Raw genomic sequence first — 15,473 nt, 5'->3', positions numbered from 1 at the left:
TAGCCAGACTCATCAAGAAAAAGAGGGAGAAGACTCAAATCAAAAGAGAAGTAACAACTGATACTGCAGAAATACAAAGCATCCGAAGAGACTACTACAAGCAACTCTATGCCAATAAAATGGACAACCTGGAAGAAATGGACAAATTCTTAGAAAGATATAACCTTCAAAGACTGAACCAGGAAAAAATAGAAAATATGAAGAGACCAATCACAAGTAATGAAATTGAAACTGTGATTAAAAATCTTTCAACACACAAAAGTCCAGGGCCAGATGGCTTCACAGGTGAATTCTATCAACCATTTAGAGAAGAGCTAACACCCATCCTTCTCAAACCCTTCCAAAAAATTGCAGAGGAAGGAACACTCCCAAGCTCATCCTATGAGGCCACCATCACCCTGAGCCCCAAACCAGACAAAGATACTACAAAAAAAGAAAATTACAGATCAATATCACTGATGAATATAGAGGCAAAAATCCTCAACAAAATACTAGCAAACAGAATCCAACAACACATTAAAAGGATCATACACAATGAGCAAGTGGGATTTATCCCAGGGATGCAAGGATTCTTCAATATATGCAAATCAATGTGATACACCATATTAAGAAATTGAAGAATAAAAACCATATGATCATCTCAATAGATGCAGAAAAAGCTTTTGACAAAATACAACACCCATTTATGATAAAAACCCTCCAGAAAGTGGGCATAGAGGGAACCTACCTCAACATAATAAAGGCCATATACGACAAACCCACAGCAAACATCATTCTCAATGGTGAAAAACTGAAAGCATTTCCTCTAAGATCAGGAACAAGACAAGGATGTCCACTCTCACCACTATTATTCAACATAGTTTTGGAAGTCCTAGCCACAGCAGTCAGAGAAGAAAACGAAATAAAAGGAATCCAAATTGGAAAAGAAGTAAAACTGTCACTGTTTGCAGATGACATGATACTATACATAGAGAATCCTAAAGATGCCACCAGAAAACTACTAGAGCTAACAATGCATTTGGTAAAGTTGCAGGATACAAAATTAATGCACAGAAGTCTCTTGCATTCCTATACACTAATGATGAAAAATCTGAAAGAGAAATTAAGGAAACACTCCCATTTACCACTGCAACAACAACAAAAAAATACGTAGGAATAAACCTACCTAGGGAAACAAAAGACCTGTATGCAGAAAACTGTAAGACAGTGATGAAAGAAATTAAAGATGATAAAAACAGATGGAGAGATATACCATGTTCTTGGATTGGAAGAATCGACATTGTGAAAATGACTCTACTACCCAAAGCAATCTACAGATTCAATGCAATCCCTATCAAATTACCAATGGCATTTTTTACAGAACTAGAAGAAAAATTCTTTAAAGTTGTATAGAGACACAAAAGACCCCGAATAGCCAAAGCAGTCTTGAGGGAAAAAAACAGAGTTGGAGGAATCAGACTCCCTTACCTCAGACTATACTACAAAGCTACAGTAATCAAGACAGTATAGTACTGGCACAAAAACAGAAATATAGATCAATGGAACAGGATAGAAAGACCAGAGATAAACCCACATACCTATGGTCAACTAATCTATGACAAAGGAGGCAAGGATAAACAATGGAGAAAAGACAGTCTCTTCAATAAGTGGTGCTGGGAAAACTGGACAGCTACATGTAAAAGAATGAAATTAGAACACTCCCTAACACCATACACAAAAATAAACTCAAAATGGATTAGAGACCTAAATGTAAGACCGGACACTATAAAACTCTTAGAGGAAAACATAGGAAGAATACTCTGACATAAATCACAGCAAGATCTTTTTTGATCCACCTCCTAGAGTAATGGAAATAAAAACAAAAATAAACAAATGGGACCTAATGAAACTTAAAAGCTTTTGCAAAGCAAAGGAAACAACAAACAAGACGAAAAGACAACCCTCAGAATGGGAGAAAATATTTGCAAATGAATCAATGGACAAAGGATTAATCTCCAAAATATATAAACAGCTCGTGCAGCTCAATATGAAAAATCAAACAGCCTAATCAAAAAATGGGTAGAAGACGTAAATAGACATTTCTCCTAAGAAGACATACAGAGGGCCAAGAAGCACGTGAAAAGCTGCTCAACATCACTAATTATTAGAGAAATGCAAAGCCAAACTACAATGAAGTATCACCTCACACCACTTAGAATAAGCATCATCAGAAAATCTACAAACAACAAATGCTGGAGAGGGTGTGGAGAAAAGGGAACCCTCTTGCACTGTTGGTGGGAATGTAAATCGATACAGCCACTGTGGAGAACAGTATGGAGGTTCCTTTAAAAGCTAAAAATAGGGCTTCCCTGGTGGCACAGTGGTTGAGAACCTGCCTGCTAATGCAGGGGACACGGGTTCGAGCCCTGGTCTGGGAAGATCCCACATGCCGCGGAGCAACTAGGCCTGTGAGCCACAACTACTGAGCCTGCACATCTGGAGCCTGTGCTCCGCAACAAGAGAGGCCACCATAGTGAGAGGTCCACGCACCACGATGAAGAGTGGCCCCCGCTTGCCACAACTAGAGAAAACCCTCACACAGAGACGAAGACCCAACGCAGCCAAAAATAAATAAATAAATAAATAAATAAATAAAATTAAAAAACTAAAAATAGAACTACCATATGACCCAGCAATCCCACTACTGGGCATATACTCAGAGAAACCCATAATTCAAAAAGACACATGCACCCCACTGTTCATTGCAGCACTATTCACAATAGCCAGGTCATGGAAGCAACCCAAATACCCATTGACAGATGAATGGATAAAGAAGATGTGGCACATATATACAATGGAATATTACTCAGCCATAAAAGTGAACGAAATTGGGTCATTTGTAGAGACATGGACGGATCTAGAGACTGTCATACAGAGTGAAGTAAGTCAGAAAGAGAAAAACAAATATTGTATATTAACACATATATGTGGAACCTAGAAAAATGATACAGATGAACCGGTTTGCAGGGCAGAAATAGAGACACAGATGTAGAGAACAAACGTATGGACACCAAGGGGGGAAAGTGGCAGAGGGGGGTGGTGGTGTGATAAATTGGGAGATTGGGATTGACATATATACATTAATATGTATAAAATTGATAACTATTAAGAACTTGCTATATAAAAAAATAAGTAAAATTCAAAAATTAAAAAAAAACCACTATGAAATGAATTCAATAAAAAACGAACTTGAATACATATTTTTTTCCTGCATACATAAGGATCTGCTCTAATTTCTGCCTCTAAAAGCTGTTGCTTATTTTGTTTCAGCTTTAACCCTTAAATATAGTAAAAGAATGATCTCACTTGGAATGTTCATTAGTTTAACAGCAGGAGTCAAGTTAATCTTCAAACCCCATATTAGACTTACTTTACAGTATTTAAAATGCTTTAATAAAGATGTCTCTTGGAGGGAGAAATGTTGATCTAGAATTTGGGGTCTCTTGGGAGAACAAACCAGTCAGAGCCCAGACTGAGAATGAGTGTGCCACATTTTTCTGAATCAGAAGTCAGCTCTATTCTAGAGTGACCTTGGGAAAGTAATTTTTGTCATCCTGGGATGCAGATATACATGATAGAGGGCAGCTGCACTCATTATAAATATCCTGTAAGGTAGGCAAAATGCTGCACTGTAACTCCTGTAGCCAGGAAAGAGAGGGCTTCTGTGACCTTTTGAGAATACGCTGTTCACCCCAAGGAGCCCTGAGGAATTAAAACAGAGAGTTAGCACTTCTCACAGGAGGGATCAATTTACCCTGAACAGCCCAAAGCATTTTATCACCTGTTCCGGTCTCTTACTCTGGACGATGGAGGGTGGAGAATGGGGGACCCAGCGAGTGGGTGGTTGAAGAAGGAGCAGTAATCTGAGAAGGAAAAAACAAAAATAGAGAGGAGGATAAAGGGAGGAAAGAAAGAAGAGCAGGCTTTGGGAGGCCCTGTGGCACTTACTGGCAGTCGTATTCTCAAAAGCCTCGTGGAGGGCTATTTCAGTCTGTTCCCGTTATAGAAGCAGAGCCTAGCTTGGCCCCGAGGGAGGGTACTGAAACCGGCCTTGACCACCACTCCTCGTGTCATTTTCTTTCTCAAGAATCTACAGTGATTCTTGAGAAAGAAATCGCTTTCATTTTGACTCTTAGGACCTTTGGGTGTTCAGCTCCACCCTCATCCTGCCTCCGTGAGTTCCAGCTACCCCTCCCGCTGTCTTCTCAGCCAGGCTGCCCTCCTGCCTAAAAGCCCCACAGCCACACTTCCTTCTCCTCTTCTGTGGCTTTCCCTCCTCTCTTCCATTGCACGTATCTAAAACACGTCCATCCTCTTAGGTCAAGATAGAATTTATTTCAGAATAATAACTTACATTGCATAAAGCTTTATACCAAGGACTTAAACATGTACCATCCTCACCTGAGCCGTTGTTTCCTGGGACATTTCCGTGACTATCTGGGCCCACATCCATCTCTCCCATATTCTGTCTCCTGAAGCACTTGTTCACTGACCCACCTCTACAGAATCAATCTCTAGGGAAGAGAAACTGAGGCGATAGAATGAACTAAGGAGGCAGAATGTTGACTCTTGCTATTTACTTTATGTTTTTCCATATTGTTTCTACATTTTTACTGTGATCATATACACCTTTTATACTAAAATTAGTGGGGGGGGGGCATATATCTTTGTTAAGCTCCCAGATGATGCTGATGGTGTAGGAACCATAGGTTGCCACAGTCCTTTGAACAATGATTCAGACACGTGTCTTCTTGCATTTCTCAGCTCTTCAATGAGGTAGAAAGTTACTCAAGAGCAAGAACTAGCCCTGCACTTTTCCTATCTCTCCAGTGCTAGAAATGCCAGGCTCAAAGCAGGTGCTCAATAAATACCTGAATGGGTTTGAATAGACTCCCCATAAAAGTAGGAAAAAAATTAAATAAGGATACACATGACGTGGTACATTTGAAGAAAAAAGAAAACTTTATAATTAATGGGTTAAAGAAAGATGTAATAGTAAGACAGAAAAAATACTCAGGTGACTTAACAGAGCACAGGATGATCAGAGATCAGCATCAGTGTTTTGTTTTAGATCTAGAAGCAAGGGATCTTTGAAGGCATCAATTAACTTGTAGCATGAAGAAACTATGAGGTGGTTCTCTTTTTAACCTGGCTCATTCTTGAAGTGATGTGTTCAGTTATAAATTCTATAGCTAAAGAAGAAATCTGAGTAGTTGGGAAGAGTTAAGAAAAGAATCAAAACGTATGTACATTGCCAGTGGGAATGTAAAATAATGCAGCTGCTTTGGGAAACAATCTCACAGTTCTTCAGAAAGTTAAACATAGAATTAACATATGGCCTAGCAAATCCACTCATAGGAATTTGCTCAAGAGAATTGAAAACACATATCCATACAAAATTGTGTACAAATATGTTCATAACAGCATTCTTCAGACTGGCCAACGGATTACCATGATAGATGATGAATAAACAAAATGTAGTATAACCAAACAACGGGACATTATTTGGCCATACAAAGAAATGAAGTACTGATCATTTTACAACATGGATGAACCTACTTTAAAAACATGCTAAGAAGCCAGACACAAAAGGCCATGTACTCTTTGATTCCATTAGTACGAAATGTCCAGAATTGGCAAATCCATAGATTAGAAATTACTGGATTAGAAATTATTGGGTCTGAGAGAAAGAGGGATGGGAAGTGACTGCTGGTGAGTATAGAATTCTGGAATTATATTGTGATGATGGTCACACAAAATTCTGTGAATATACTAAAAACCAATGAATTGTACACTTTAAGAGGCTAAATTTTATGGTATGTGAATTATATTTTAATAAAGCTGTTATTTTTTTTTAATGAAAAAAAATCAAGAGGTAACATGGGGAGGGGGTAAATCTGGGCAGAAGGATCTCCAAAATATTAAAAAAAAAAAAAAAGAGAGCGAGAGATACAGGGAGCTGGTTTTCTAAGGGCTGTCTTTTTAGGCACAGTTGTTTTTTTTAACTTTTTTTAATGTAAAAAATGATGGCTAGCTGAGGAGAAAATTAGAAGACATAGACTATAAATACAACCTAAGGAGTTTAGATGCAAGTTTTTCCTATCAGTACAGAAGTTGGAATAAGAGGTTTTCATATCTCTCTTTTGGGGGGACTTAAACAGTGCTTAGAATAAGGTCTTACGTGTCAGAAAAATTTGTGGGAGCCCTTCCTGAAATGGGACAGGGATGAATTACGTGACCTTTTGTGGTCTTTGCTCTCTTTCTCAGAACAGTTAGTCCTCAGTATTCGATGCCACTCTCTGCCTCCAGAGCGCTGAAATAACAGAGGAGACACTTCTGTTTCTTGAAAAGTTTTATTTGGTTTCTATTCAGTCATAAACACACATTCCTCTTAAGACTGTAAAAGTCTTCTCCTCTAAACAATTAACTTTTTCTTTAAAAGAAAAGTTGAAGTAGTACTTGCAACCTATTATTTCAACCAATTGTGCAAAGAAAGTAAATTCAGGTTATGTATAGCTACCTCTACGCATGTTATTAATATGAATACCTAGAATGTACTTGGCCTGGTAAATAGTTTTAAAACCTCCATAAGCCTTTGAATTCAATTTTATTTGAAAAGTAAAATGACATCATCCTCACCCATATTTTCCAGGGATCAACCACCTCTTCTAAGCATTCCTATTGCCTTCCAGTGCTCTTTGCTTTAGGAGAAAACAAGTACCTGCTTTGGGTCCACTCAGCAACTTCTTCCTCATTCTCTGCCCAGGACCCAGATTCCCATGAAAATAAAACAAACTGGGAGACATGATTAGAACAAGGAAGTCTCTTTTGGCCCTGCCATCAGATTCAGATCAGATCATTTCTAGTCTTTTTCTCTGGTCAGGTCCTGTAGGGCTTCATTTTAGGCAAAGTCACTATAGATGTTCTCAGTTTCACCATCACACACATTCAACATTCATTCATTGAGTAAATATTGAAATTTAAACCTTCCTATTTTGGGTTAGGAATATAAACCTCCACTTCCAATATCCTCAAAAGTTCACTGAGTAAGTGGATTGTGGTTCTAGAACCAGATATGGTTAAAATTTGAGTTGCTGAGAACGTTGACTAAAGAGAATCCTGCGCCAAGACGTGAAGCATTTCTCCTCCTCAGGATGGGTTCCTGCTCCTGTCCTGTTAAGCAAGGGCATGGTCAAACTGCCCTTTCTCCAAGCCTTCAAGTCCGTCAGCCCAGGTCGAGGTTGGCATGCTCCGATACGGGTCCAGAAGAATCCGGAAGCACCTGACTATGAGGATGCCCAAGAAAATAAACAACAAAATCACAAAAACAAATGTGGTTTTCTGCTCCAGAGACATGCTAGAATCTGATGACACGTTCCCAAGGGGCACTAGGGGTGAAGGGACAGGCGGTCCTCCATCCATCGTCCAGGGAAGCTAGAGCACAGGGTCTCCCAGGTTCCTTCTCTTCCATCATCAGCCTGCTGAGATCATGGTGGTTGCACCTTGAAGAAGCTGCAGAGTAAAGAAAGGGAAGGAAAAAGAGTAAACACCAACGGGCAACTTTATTTCTAGGCCCACCATCATATTTTTCAGAGAAAAGAAGGAATCTCTAAACTTTCTCCAAGGGCTGGGCCTAAAGAAAGTCATGTAGTGATAGAAGAATTAGATGCCTAGGCAGTGCCTACCATGTTCCCTCTTGTCTTTTCACATCCTATTGAGGACCCCTCCCTTAGATCCCTTCCATCCCCACTGACTTACTAAAATCCCATTCTATGTCCATTTTCCCTCCAGCCCAAATGAAGCCAGAGCCCTTTACTTTGTCTGTTCTCAACACAGCTGAGACAGGTATGCATTTTCAGGAAGTTCTTTATGAAAACACTACATAATCCAAATGGGAAATAGAGAAAAATAAGGACCATTAACTGTGTACATTTACAATACAAAGATTGCTAAGTCTGTGAAGTTCAATGAAAACAGTGGAGAACTGGGTACAGAACCTTGTGAGCCTGTGTTAATGACTCCCTAGCCATAAGCTGGCTGACTAGTACAGCAATACCTGTTCAGTTCCTCCCTTCCCACCCCTGGTCTCCACTCAACGAGCACCGTCGTGACACCCTGGACCAGTCTTCTCCAGCCTCGGCCTCTGTACAAGGCAAAGTATCAAGTCTTCTTCTCCTAGCTCAACATCTTATAATTCCTAGGCTTATCCCATAACTCAGGTTTTAGAACGGGTACACAATTCAATTGGGGGCTGCACTGATGGGCAACCATTCCAAGAAGATCCAGTAAATAACCGAGTCATCTCAATTCACATTATCAGCCACATCTCCCTATAAATGAGTCTGGGGTCTCACTTCTTCACAGGGAAGCCACGACTAGAATGATTTAAAACTCAGTTTTAATTTGCAATGTTACCACCCTATGCTGATTACAAGGCAGGTGCAAGGATATGGTTAACCCTCTTTGCAGCCTAATCACGTGTTTTGAGAGGCCTGCTAAAATATAAATATATAGTCTTATTCTCTGACCCTTTCACCACCAACCCCTTTTAGATATACCAAATTGAGGAGAAAATAGAGATGAAAGCATTTTGAGAACTCTACAAATCTTTATAAACTGTATGCCTCTCCCTTCCCAGCATATTGTGTGGTGCCCAAGTTCCTATTAAAATAACTACATTTGGTCAAATCATCAAAGGTCTCTATTAAATTGCAGTATTTTACCAAGGAAAGTGACACATTAACACATTAGTAGGGATTTGTCTTTGAATACTGTTCCTATTTGAAGGAGGGAGAAACGTGGTAGATAGAAAGGAAATTGAAGGAATATCTTGCCGGGAGTGAGGGGCTGCTAGAAAGGACTTGTGGGAAGCAGACATGGGTACTAGGAGCAGATCGTCCAGCAGGAGAGTCCTGGGGAGGGATGAAGGAGACTGGGTAGAGATGAGAAGAGCAGGAGATGGTTATAAAGGGAGATGGAGATCCAGAGATCCAGAAAGAAATGCCAACTATTTCACAATTTTGCCTGGGACTGATCGAAATCCCTAGAAAAGCCTGCTTGATTTGAAACCTGCAATCAGCTAATCAATAATTTACAAATTTGGAAAGCTCAACAGCATGTTTAAGTTAAAGGAAGCATCAGTATAATAAGATGCAGAAAGAGAAATACGTGTAATCACTTGGCCACCACAGTACAAAAATATTCAAAGACCTGTAAATTTTGTAAATGTCTGTCTTAGAGTAAACTGTCCCTTTTTGGTAGAAATGATTCTTAGGAAATGTTCACGATTGCTTTTACCTAAAAAATGAAATGTTTCTTTTAGATGAACAGCGGAATTTGGGCGAGTAAATTATTTCGAAAGATTTTGACACAACCATCATCAGTGTTAATAAAAATAAAAGGCAGTTATTTTAAGTATAAGAAGGACCAGAGTTACTCGTGACAGCATTTTAATCCTGACTGGCTTCCCCCATCACGCAGCACACCTGTCTTCCCTTTGCTGGGTCAATTTGTGTGTGCTCAGGAAATAAGGTCTAATTTTAATATGGACTAAGGAAATCTTAGTTAAAAGATGCCATTTTCAAAAGTCATATAATACATCCCTTTTCTCAAACCAAGCTCCCTGAACTCTGATGTGCACAAAGTGTTTACACCCTGAATCAGTCACGAAGCCCTGTGTGAGCAGTCAGTCCCAGCCACGGTCCTCTCACTATCGGCCACTCACTTTAGTTAATTTGCAAAGAAGCCCTCTCTTTCTTTCCCCATACTTCCTCTATACTGCGTCATGATTCATCATTCTAAGCTCAAGTCTTACCACTCCTCCCCTCAGAAAACCCATGTGCTCCCATGTCCAAGACCCTAACCCACCCATTCACCCCCTTATGGACCCAATACCCTTGTTTTCTGGACCACAAATTAGATCATATACTCTGACAGTGGAATTTTTCTAAGGTATTACTATATTTTCAAAATAAGTTCAAAAAGCAACAAAGATCAAATCACATTTGGTTTTGAGTAAAATGACCAGTGGACAAAAACAAACTTACACGTAATTGATCTGCAGACACCTAAGGAGAGCGTCCTGACTCTGCTCTGCAGCTCCACCTGACACCTGCTATTCTTTGAACACCTCCAGGTTTCCCACCTCTGAGCTTTGAGTCATGATGCTCTCTGCCTGATGCTCTCCTCCTCGCCCTCTTCCCACCTTCGGCTTTCTCCCCCTCCCTCGGGGTCCACACCAAATCCCACCTCCTTGGTGGAGCCTCAGTCTCTCCCTTCGCCCAAGGCACCAGGGCTTCCTGCTCTGTCCCCAGCAGCATTTCACCTGCATCCTGCGGCAGCACCTATTACAGGACGTGTCTCCACGGTGTTCGTCATCTTCCCCTTATTAAACAACAAGGTCCTTGAGGAATTCCTTGCTGCTCTGGGGTCACTGGCTCTCTAAATAGAGGTTGAAGCAAATCTCTGGCCCCTTAGAGTCCAGGGAACTGAATTCAAACTTGGAGGTGCCGGCTGATACAGAGAAGGGGAAAAAAAGCACATGTCATCCAGCCTAATTGGGATGTCAGACCACTGTGTTTGAAATAGATCTTGTTTCAAAGAATCACAAAAAGTCTGGGTCACAATGACACTTTAATAGTCATAAAGCTCATGATTTAAGAAGCAGTTGTTTGGTTTTTTAAATTTTCTTTGGCCTCAGTGCTGATGGGTCCAAAATATAGAAATCAGCTGGAATTAAGCACTCTCCCTATGTTCAAGGGGTCAATCCTTTCTTACCTATATTGCTTTTTTGGTGGGGAAGGGTAGTCATTTAAAATATCCTAAATCCCATTGTCTTACATGGAAACTATCAATGTCAACACGTACCCATCTCAAGCTTGGGTCCTTCAGACTTTTCATCTCATTAGCATCTTATTTTACAATTTCACAGTAAGAAAAAATATTTTATCTGGAGAAAATCTATCTTAAAGCAATGACGTGTTTCTTTTCTTATTTTTCAAGTGGCAGCAACAGAATCAGTTCAGTGCATTTGCCCCCTTGTCCTGGGAAACCACACACAGGCATTTGATTTCACCATCTCCCTTCTGTGGTCCTCAACTCAGGCGCCCTCCCTCCCGCAATGAATTGCAATAACAGCTGCAGTATATGCAGTACGTGTGCAGTCCTGCTTGGCACGTAGTGAGTGTTCAAGAAATAGGTGATGATGAGCGACTGTTTTCTCTTTAACTGATTTTTGTGCAAAATGAGATTTATTTCTAATTTTCCAGGCAGGAATGGAGATTGTAAGTAAACCACCCCAAATCATAAAATTCAAAAGAGTAGCGTCCCCCAAAAGAATGTTGGAATCAGTAGAAAGTCGTCATCCCTCAGCTGTTAATGGCATGCAGGGTACAGTGAAACAACGCAGTCTGTATTTTAAGTACCCCGAAACCACATAATTGCTGTACCTAATTTTTAAAACTTCTAGGCCACAAACCTAGTTATATGACTTGACATATTTTCAAAAGTAGATGTAAAAAGTAGTTCGTCCATTGAGCAAGAACACTCACAGGCTTGTCCAGTGCACACTCACACATGACGGACAGGATACTTTGTCCCACAAAGACATCCTGTGTACCTTGTTTATATTTATCTGGCAGCGTGGTGAGACCAATCTGTAGATTGTAAAAGGAAGGGAATTGGCTGGGTAAGCAGGACTGAATTTGCAACGAACGGCAGGGACAAACTTCCTCAAAGTGCTGCACTATCCTGCAACAGTTTTGAAACTGGCTGTTGAAATGTTAACCTGGCTTTTAATGACTGAGGTAATACATATCCTGAGACTGAGGCAGAATAGAATCACTGTGGACTTTTTGAGCTAAAGAAAGCCTCAGCTGCATGGCTGTTTGTATAGCTGGAGTGTCTGGAGGTACTCCCCACCCTCCATCCCACCCAGCCACCCCAGACGTGTAAGCGTCCCATCAACCCTATTATACATCTCCTCCCACAATTGTGAGCCCTCCACCAAAGCCACCTCATCTCTTTTGGAAATTCTGTGGATGAATCCATTGAACAGCAACTTGCATTCCAGGATATATATGCGAAGGTGCAAAATATTTCCTATAAATTCAAAGAATTCATGGCCCTCTTGGTGGCCAGCCAAGACCTTCAGGTAAAGATTTCCTGGCTCTTTCTAAGTACTTCCTGCATTTTAACCACGACTCCCCACCCCCCCCTATTTTCTCAGCTCACATAAATACATGGCTACTTCCATATTCCTCTTTTCCAAATACAGCACTCCTGTTCAAATACAATAGCCCTGATGCTTCCGAATTCACAGAATGGTTAAGAGTAAAATTATTTTGAACACTTAAAAAATAGACCAAGGCTAGTAGAAAGTCCATAAATAATGATTTTAAAGACAAGCGAATGTGGTCAGCTACAAATGTCAACAGGCAGTTTCAGAACTGCTGCCAGCCCCCACTACTGCACCAGGAAGTCTGTTTCCTCTGCCCATCCCTGCAAAGTCAGCCTGCAGACACGTCTGCTTGGGTTTGGGAGTGAACCCTGTTGTACCTGGTTCACCATGCTGGTCAGCAGGAGACCTTTGTCTTCAGCCTGAGCCCTAACCTCAGTTTTACTTCTTCCCTATCTTCATCTTCCTCCTAACATCTGCTTAAAGAGTTTTAAAGGCACTGCAGGGCAAGGTTGCAGCCTTGCTGAGGGCAACAGAAAAATACCGTGCAAGTGCCCAGTCAGTAAATGGGGGTATCAAAAGGCACCGCTAGCAAACGGAACTTTTAACTTCAAACAATAAACCTTATTACCATTCTACTCAGTTTTCTTTCCCTTTCCTTGTGTGTTTCCTAGTGAAAGAGAGTGCTTGCTGATACCTCAAAAGGCTAGGGATGCACACTGCTCATCACCCAGGGACACCAGGGACGGTCAGCACTATCATTATGTTGGGTTGTGATCCTTCGTAAACAAATTAGAACATCCCTGTTACATTTTGGAAAGTTGGATGTTTTAGGTGAACAGAAAAAAATACATTGTAATGGGCAAAGAGCTTTCAAGAATAATTTACTGCAGCTTAGCAAAGAAAAAAAGCCTGTTTTACTATTCTTTATCCGGTATCTGTAGCATTATAAACTTCAGCATGCTTTAAAAATAAAGGCATCATTACATTTCACGGGCTCGCATTAGCTTTACCTAGCAACTATTTAATTAGACTTTATCTGACAGCTAGATCTAAATTCAGAACTTGGATCCAAAAGGCATCCATGCGATCATGGCTCATGCATATATTTAAGGTTAGAGAAAAGCATTTAATTAGCCCATCAGAGATACAGATTTTGGTCAAATACCTGGATCTGGCTGAACAAACACGTGATCCATTTCCTGGTGGAACAGTTACAGGTAGTTACAAGCCTCTTTAGTTTCCATTCTTCCCGACCAAGCTGTGCTAAAGCAGTAGACAGTGGTAAGCTGCAAGCAGCTGATGGCACACCCCAGAGCTAAAGCTGTTGTTTTCAGGCTTAGAAACTTCCCATTAACACCCCGAGTTAAAGAAGCATCCTCTTTCTGCGTGAGGCATCATTAGCGGCCAATACAGCTGCTTCTCTGAGGCGAGCCATGATTTCGGTTCTGCCTCAGCAACTCTTCAGAGGATTCTGCTTCAGTGAGTAGAGGCAGTATCCCAGCAGTGTGTCTGAAATCATCTTCAGCAAAGCATTAACATTCAAAAGGAGTATGGGGGAAAACATCACAGGGCATTCCCATACCTTTTCAAAATCAAAGCCATCAATCTACCAGTGCTCTGCAGTTCTCTATTGATTGTTGACACTGTTCCTCTCTGGGGATGTTAATTAGCACCTTGCAGCGACCAGCCTCCATATTGATCATGGTTTATGACCTTCAGGCCAACTTAATTAATGGCAAGACTTCTAGGGAAGGGCATCAACTTAGCATTTGGGAGATGAAGGGAAGACTCCTTTTTCTAAAGAAAACAAAATTGCCCTTTCAGAAAAGCAGCAATTATGAGGGGCACTGAGGAAAGAACAATTAAAAAACAACAAAATCCTATTTTTACCACCTGCTTGTAAATTGACTAGGCAGTCGGTTGCCAGATCCAGTGTGTCCTTTGGCCAGCCTGCATAACTGTGACCTTGGCAGTCACCTCACCCCACACAGGCCATCAGAGACCACTTGATGAATAAAGATAGACCTTTGTTAAGAGAAAGTTGCACTGATTCTAAAGATTCTAGTTACACGGCACAATACTTACTTTCCTTGGATAGAGTGCCTGAATAAATTTGGAAAATATTTTAGGATAAAATTCATCTTAAAAAAAAAAAAAAAAAAGTGCTTCTCTGGAAAGAATTCAGCCTAATCCTTAAGATGGAACATCCTTGTTTTTTTTGGCAACTCACCACTTTCTTTGTTTAAGGGGAAGCACAGTTAGCAATAATACCCACCCACCAAATGATGGGGTGCATTGTATTTAAAGCTAACTCTGCCTGTGCCTGTCAGCTCTGCTGTCTCTTCAGCTCTTGTGAGAAGCTGGCCGTGACCCAGTAGCCCTAGGGGACTGGAATGGAGCTCATTTTCTAAGAGGAAAACCCCCATCTGCTAGCAAAGAGACAACAATCCTGGATAAGCCTCAGACCCAAGGAAATTCAAATGCTAAATGTTAGGATCTAATGTCGGAATCAAATGCTTGGCATTAGAACCTAACCTCACGAGAAACATGAAGGTTCTTTCCCCAGATGCTTTCCAGATTTTTAACTGAAATTCCTTTCCAATTAGTGTAACTTACTGTATCTTCACACACACACACACACACACACACACACACAACAGTGGAACAAGTGAAATCCAACAGAGCACTGCCATTCAATACAAACTGGTGTCCTTCATGCTTTTCAGCCGACGGTGCCGGTGGGCAGAACGCCCTGTCTCAGTAATGCTAACAGAGTGTGGTTCAGGGAACATTCTGACCTCACCCTCACTTATATACTTGTCGTTCCATGTGGTAAGAAAGGACTCTAGTTAGAAACGAGCCTGGATTACTGCGGGTTCCCCTGCCCGGAGGCCCCCGCAGATATTGCTGTCGCCTCACTGTGGGTAGAGGTGGCAGGGACCACAGGAGGGCTGTAGCTGTCCTCTAGCTACTCTGCAGGCTGAGGCCATCCCAGGGAGATGAGTGCCTGGCCTATTTTTAAAACTCTCCAGAGAAGTAGATTCCAAAACCCCCTCTGACAACCTCTGTTTAAACTAACTCCTCCGTTGCTTACTTAGTCTAGATGAGTCGGCCCCTTTCTTTTTATTCTGTCCCCGCTGCAATCGTTAACAACCACAAGAGTCTGTTAGAATGCGCTTCCCCAAGGAAGCTGAACTAGGTAAACCAAAGAACATTTGATGAAGATCTGTTGCTACAAAGATCTTCCAGCCAAGTT

At 41.1% G+C, this 15,473-nt stretch overlaps 1 protein-coding gene across 3 annotated transcripts; it reads right to left on the bottom strand.

Annotated features, from left to right (window-relative positions):
* Nucleotides 1–7,202: 7,202 nt before the first annotated feature.
* CTXN3 (cortexin 3) lies at nucleotides 7,203–13,928 on the bottom strand. Of its 3 annotated transcripts, none has more exons than XM_068534391.1 (2): nucleotides 13,800–13,928; nucleotides 7,203–7,551 (listed from the first exon to the last, which is right to left on the bottom strand). In XM_068534391.1, exon 2 carries the CDS (start codon nucleotides 7,459–7,461, stop codon nucleotides 7,216–7,218), a length of 246 nt encoding a protein of 81 aa, XP_068390492.1. In that variant the 5' UTR covers nucleotides 7,462–7,551; nucleotides 13,800–13,928; the 3' UTR covers nucleotides 7,203–7,215. The 3 variants fall into 3 exon arrangements, with proteins under 3 accessions (XP_068390492.1, XP_068390490.1, XP_068390491.1); XM_068534389.1 differs by lacking the exon at nucleotides 13,800–13,928 and adding an exon at nucleotides 13,383–13,634; XM_068534390.1 differs by lacking the exon at nucleotides 13,800–13,928 and adding an exon at nucleotides 10,364–10,435.
* Between the last annotated feature and the right edge of the window lie 1,545 nt (nucleotides 13,929–15,473).

This window comes from Eschrichtius robustus, chromosome 2 (assembly GCF_028021215.1).
Source record: "Eschrichtius robustus isolate mEscRob2 chromosome 2, mEscRob2.pri, whole genome shotgun sequence".
Taxonomy (NCBI): domain Eukaryota; kingdom Metazoa; phylum Chordata; class Mammalia; order Artiodactyla; family Eschrichtiidae; genus Eschrichtius; species Eschrichtius robustus.
Note: the sequence above shows the minus strand (reverse complement) of the source record. Positions and strands in the feature narration are given on the sequence as shown.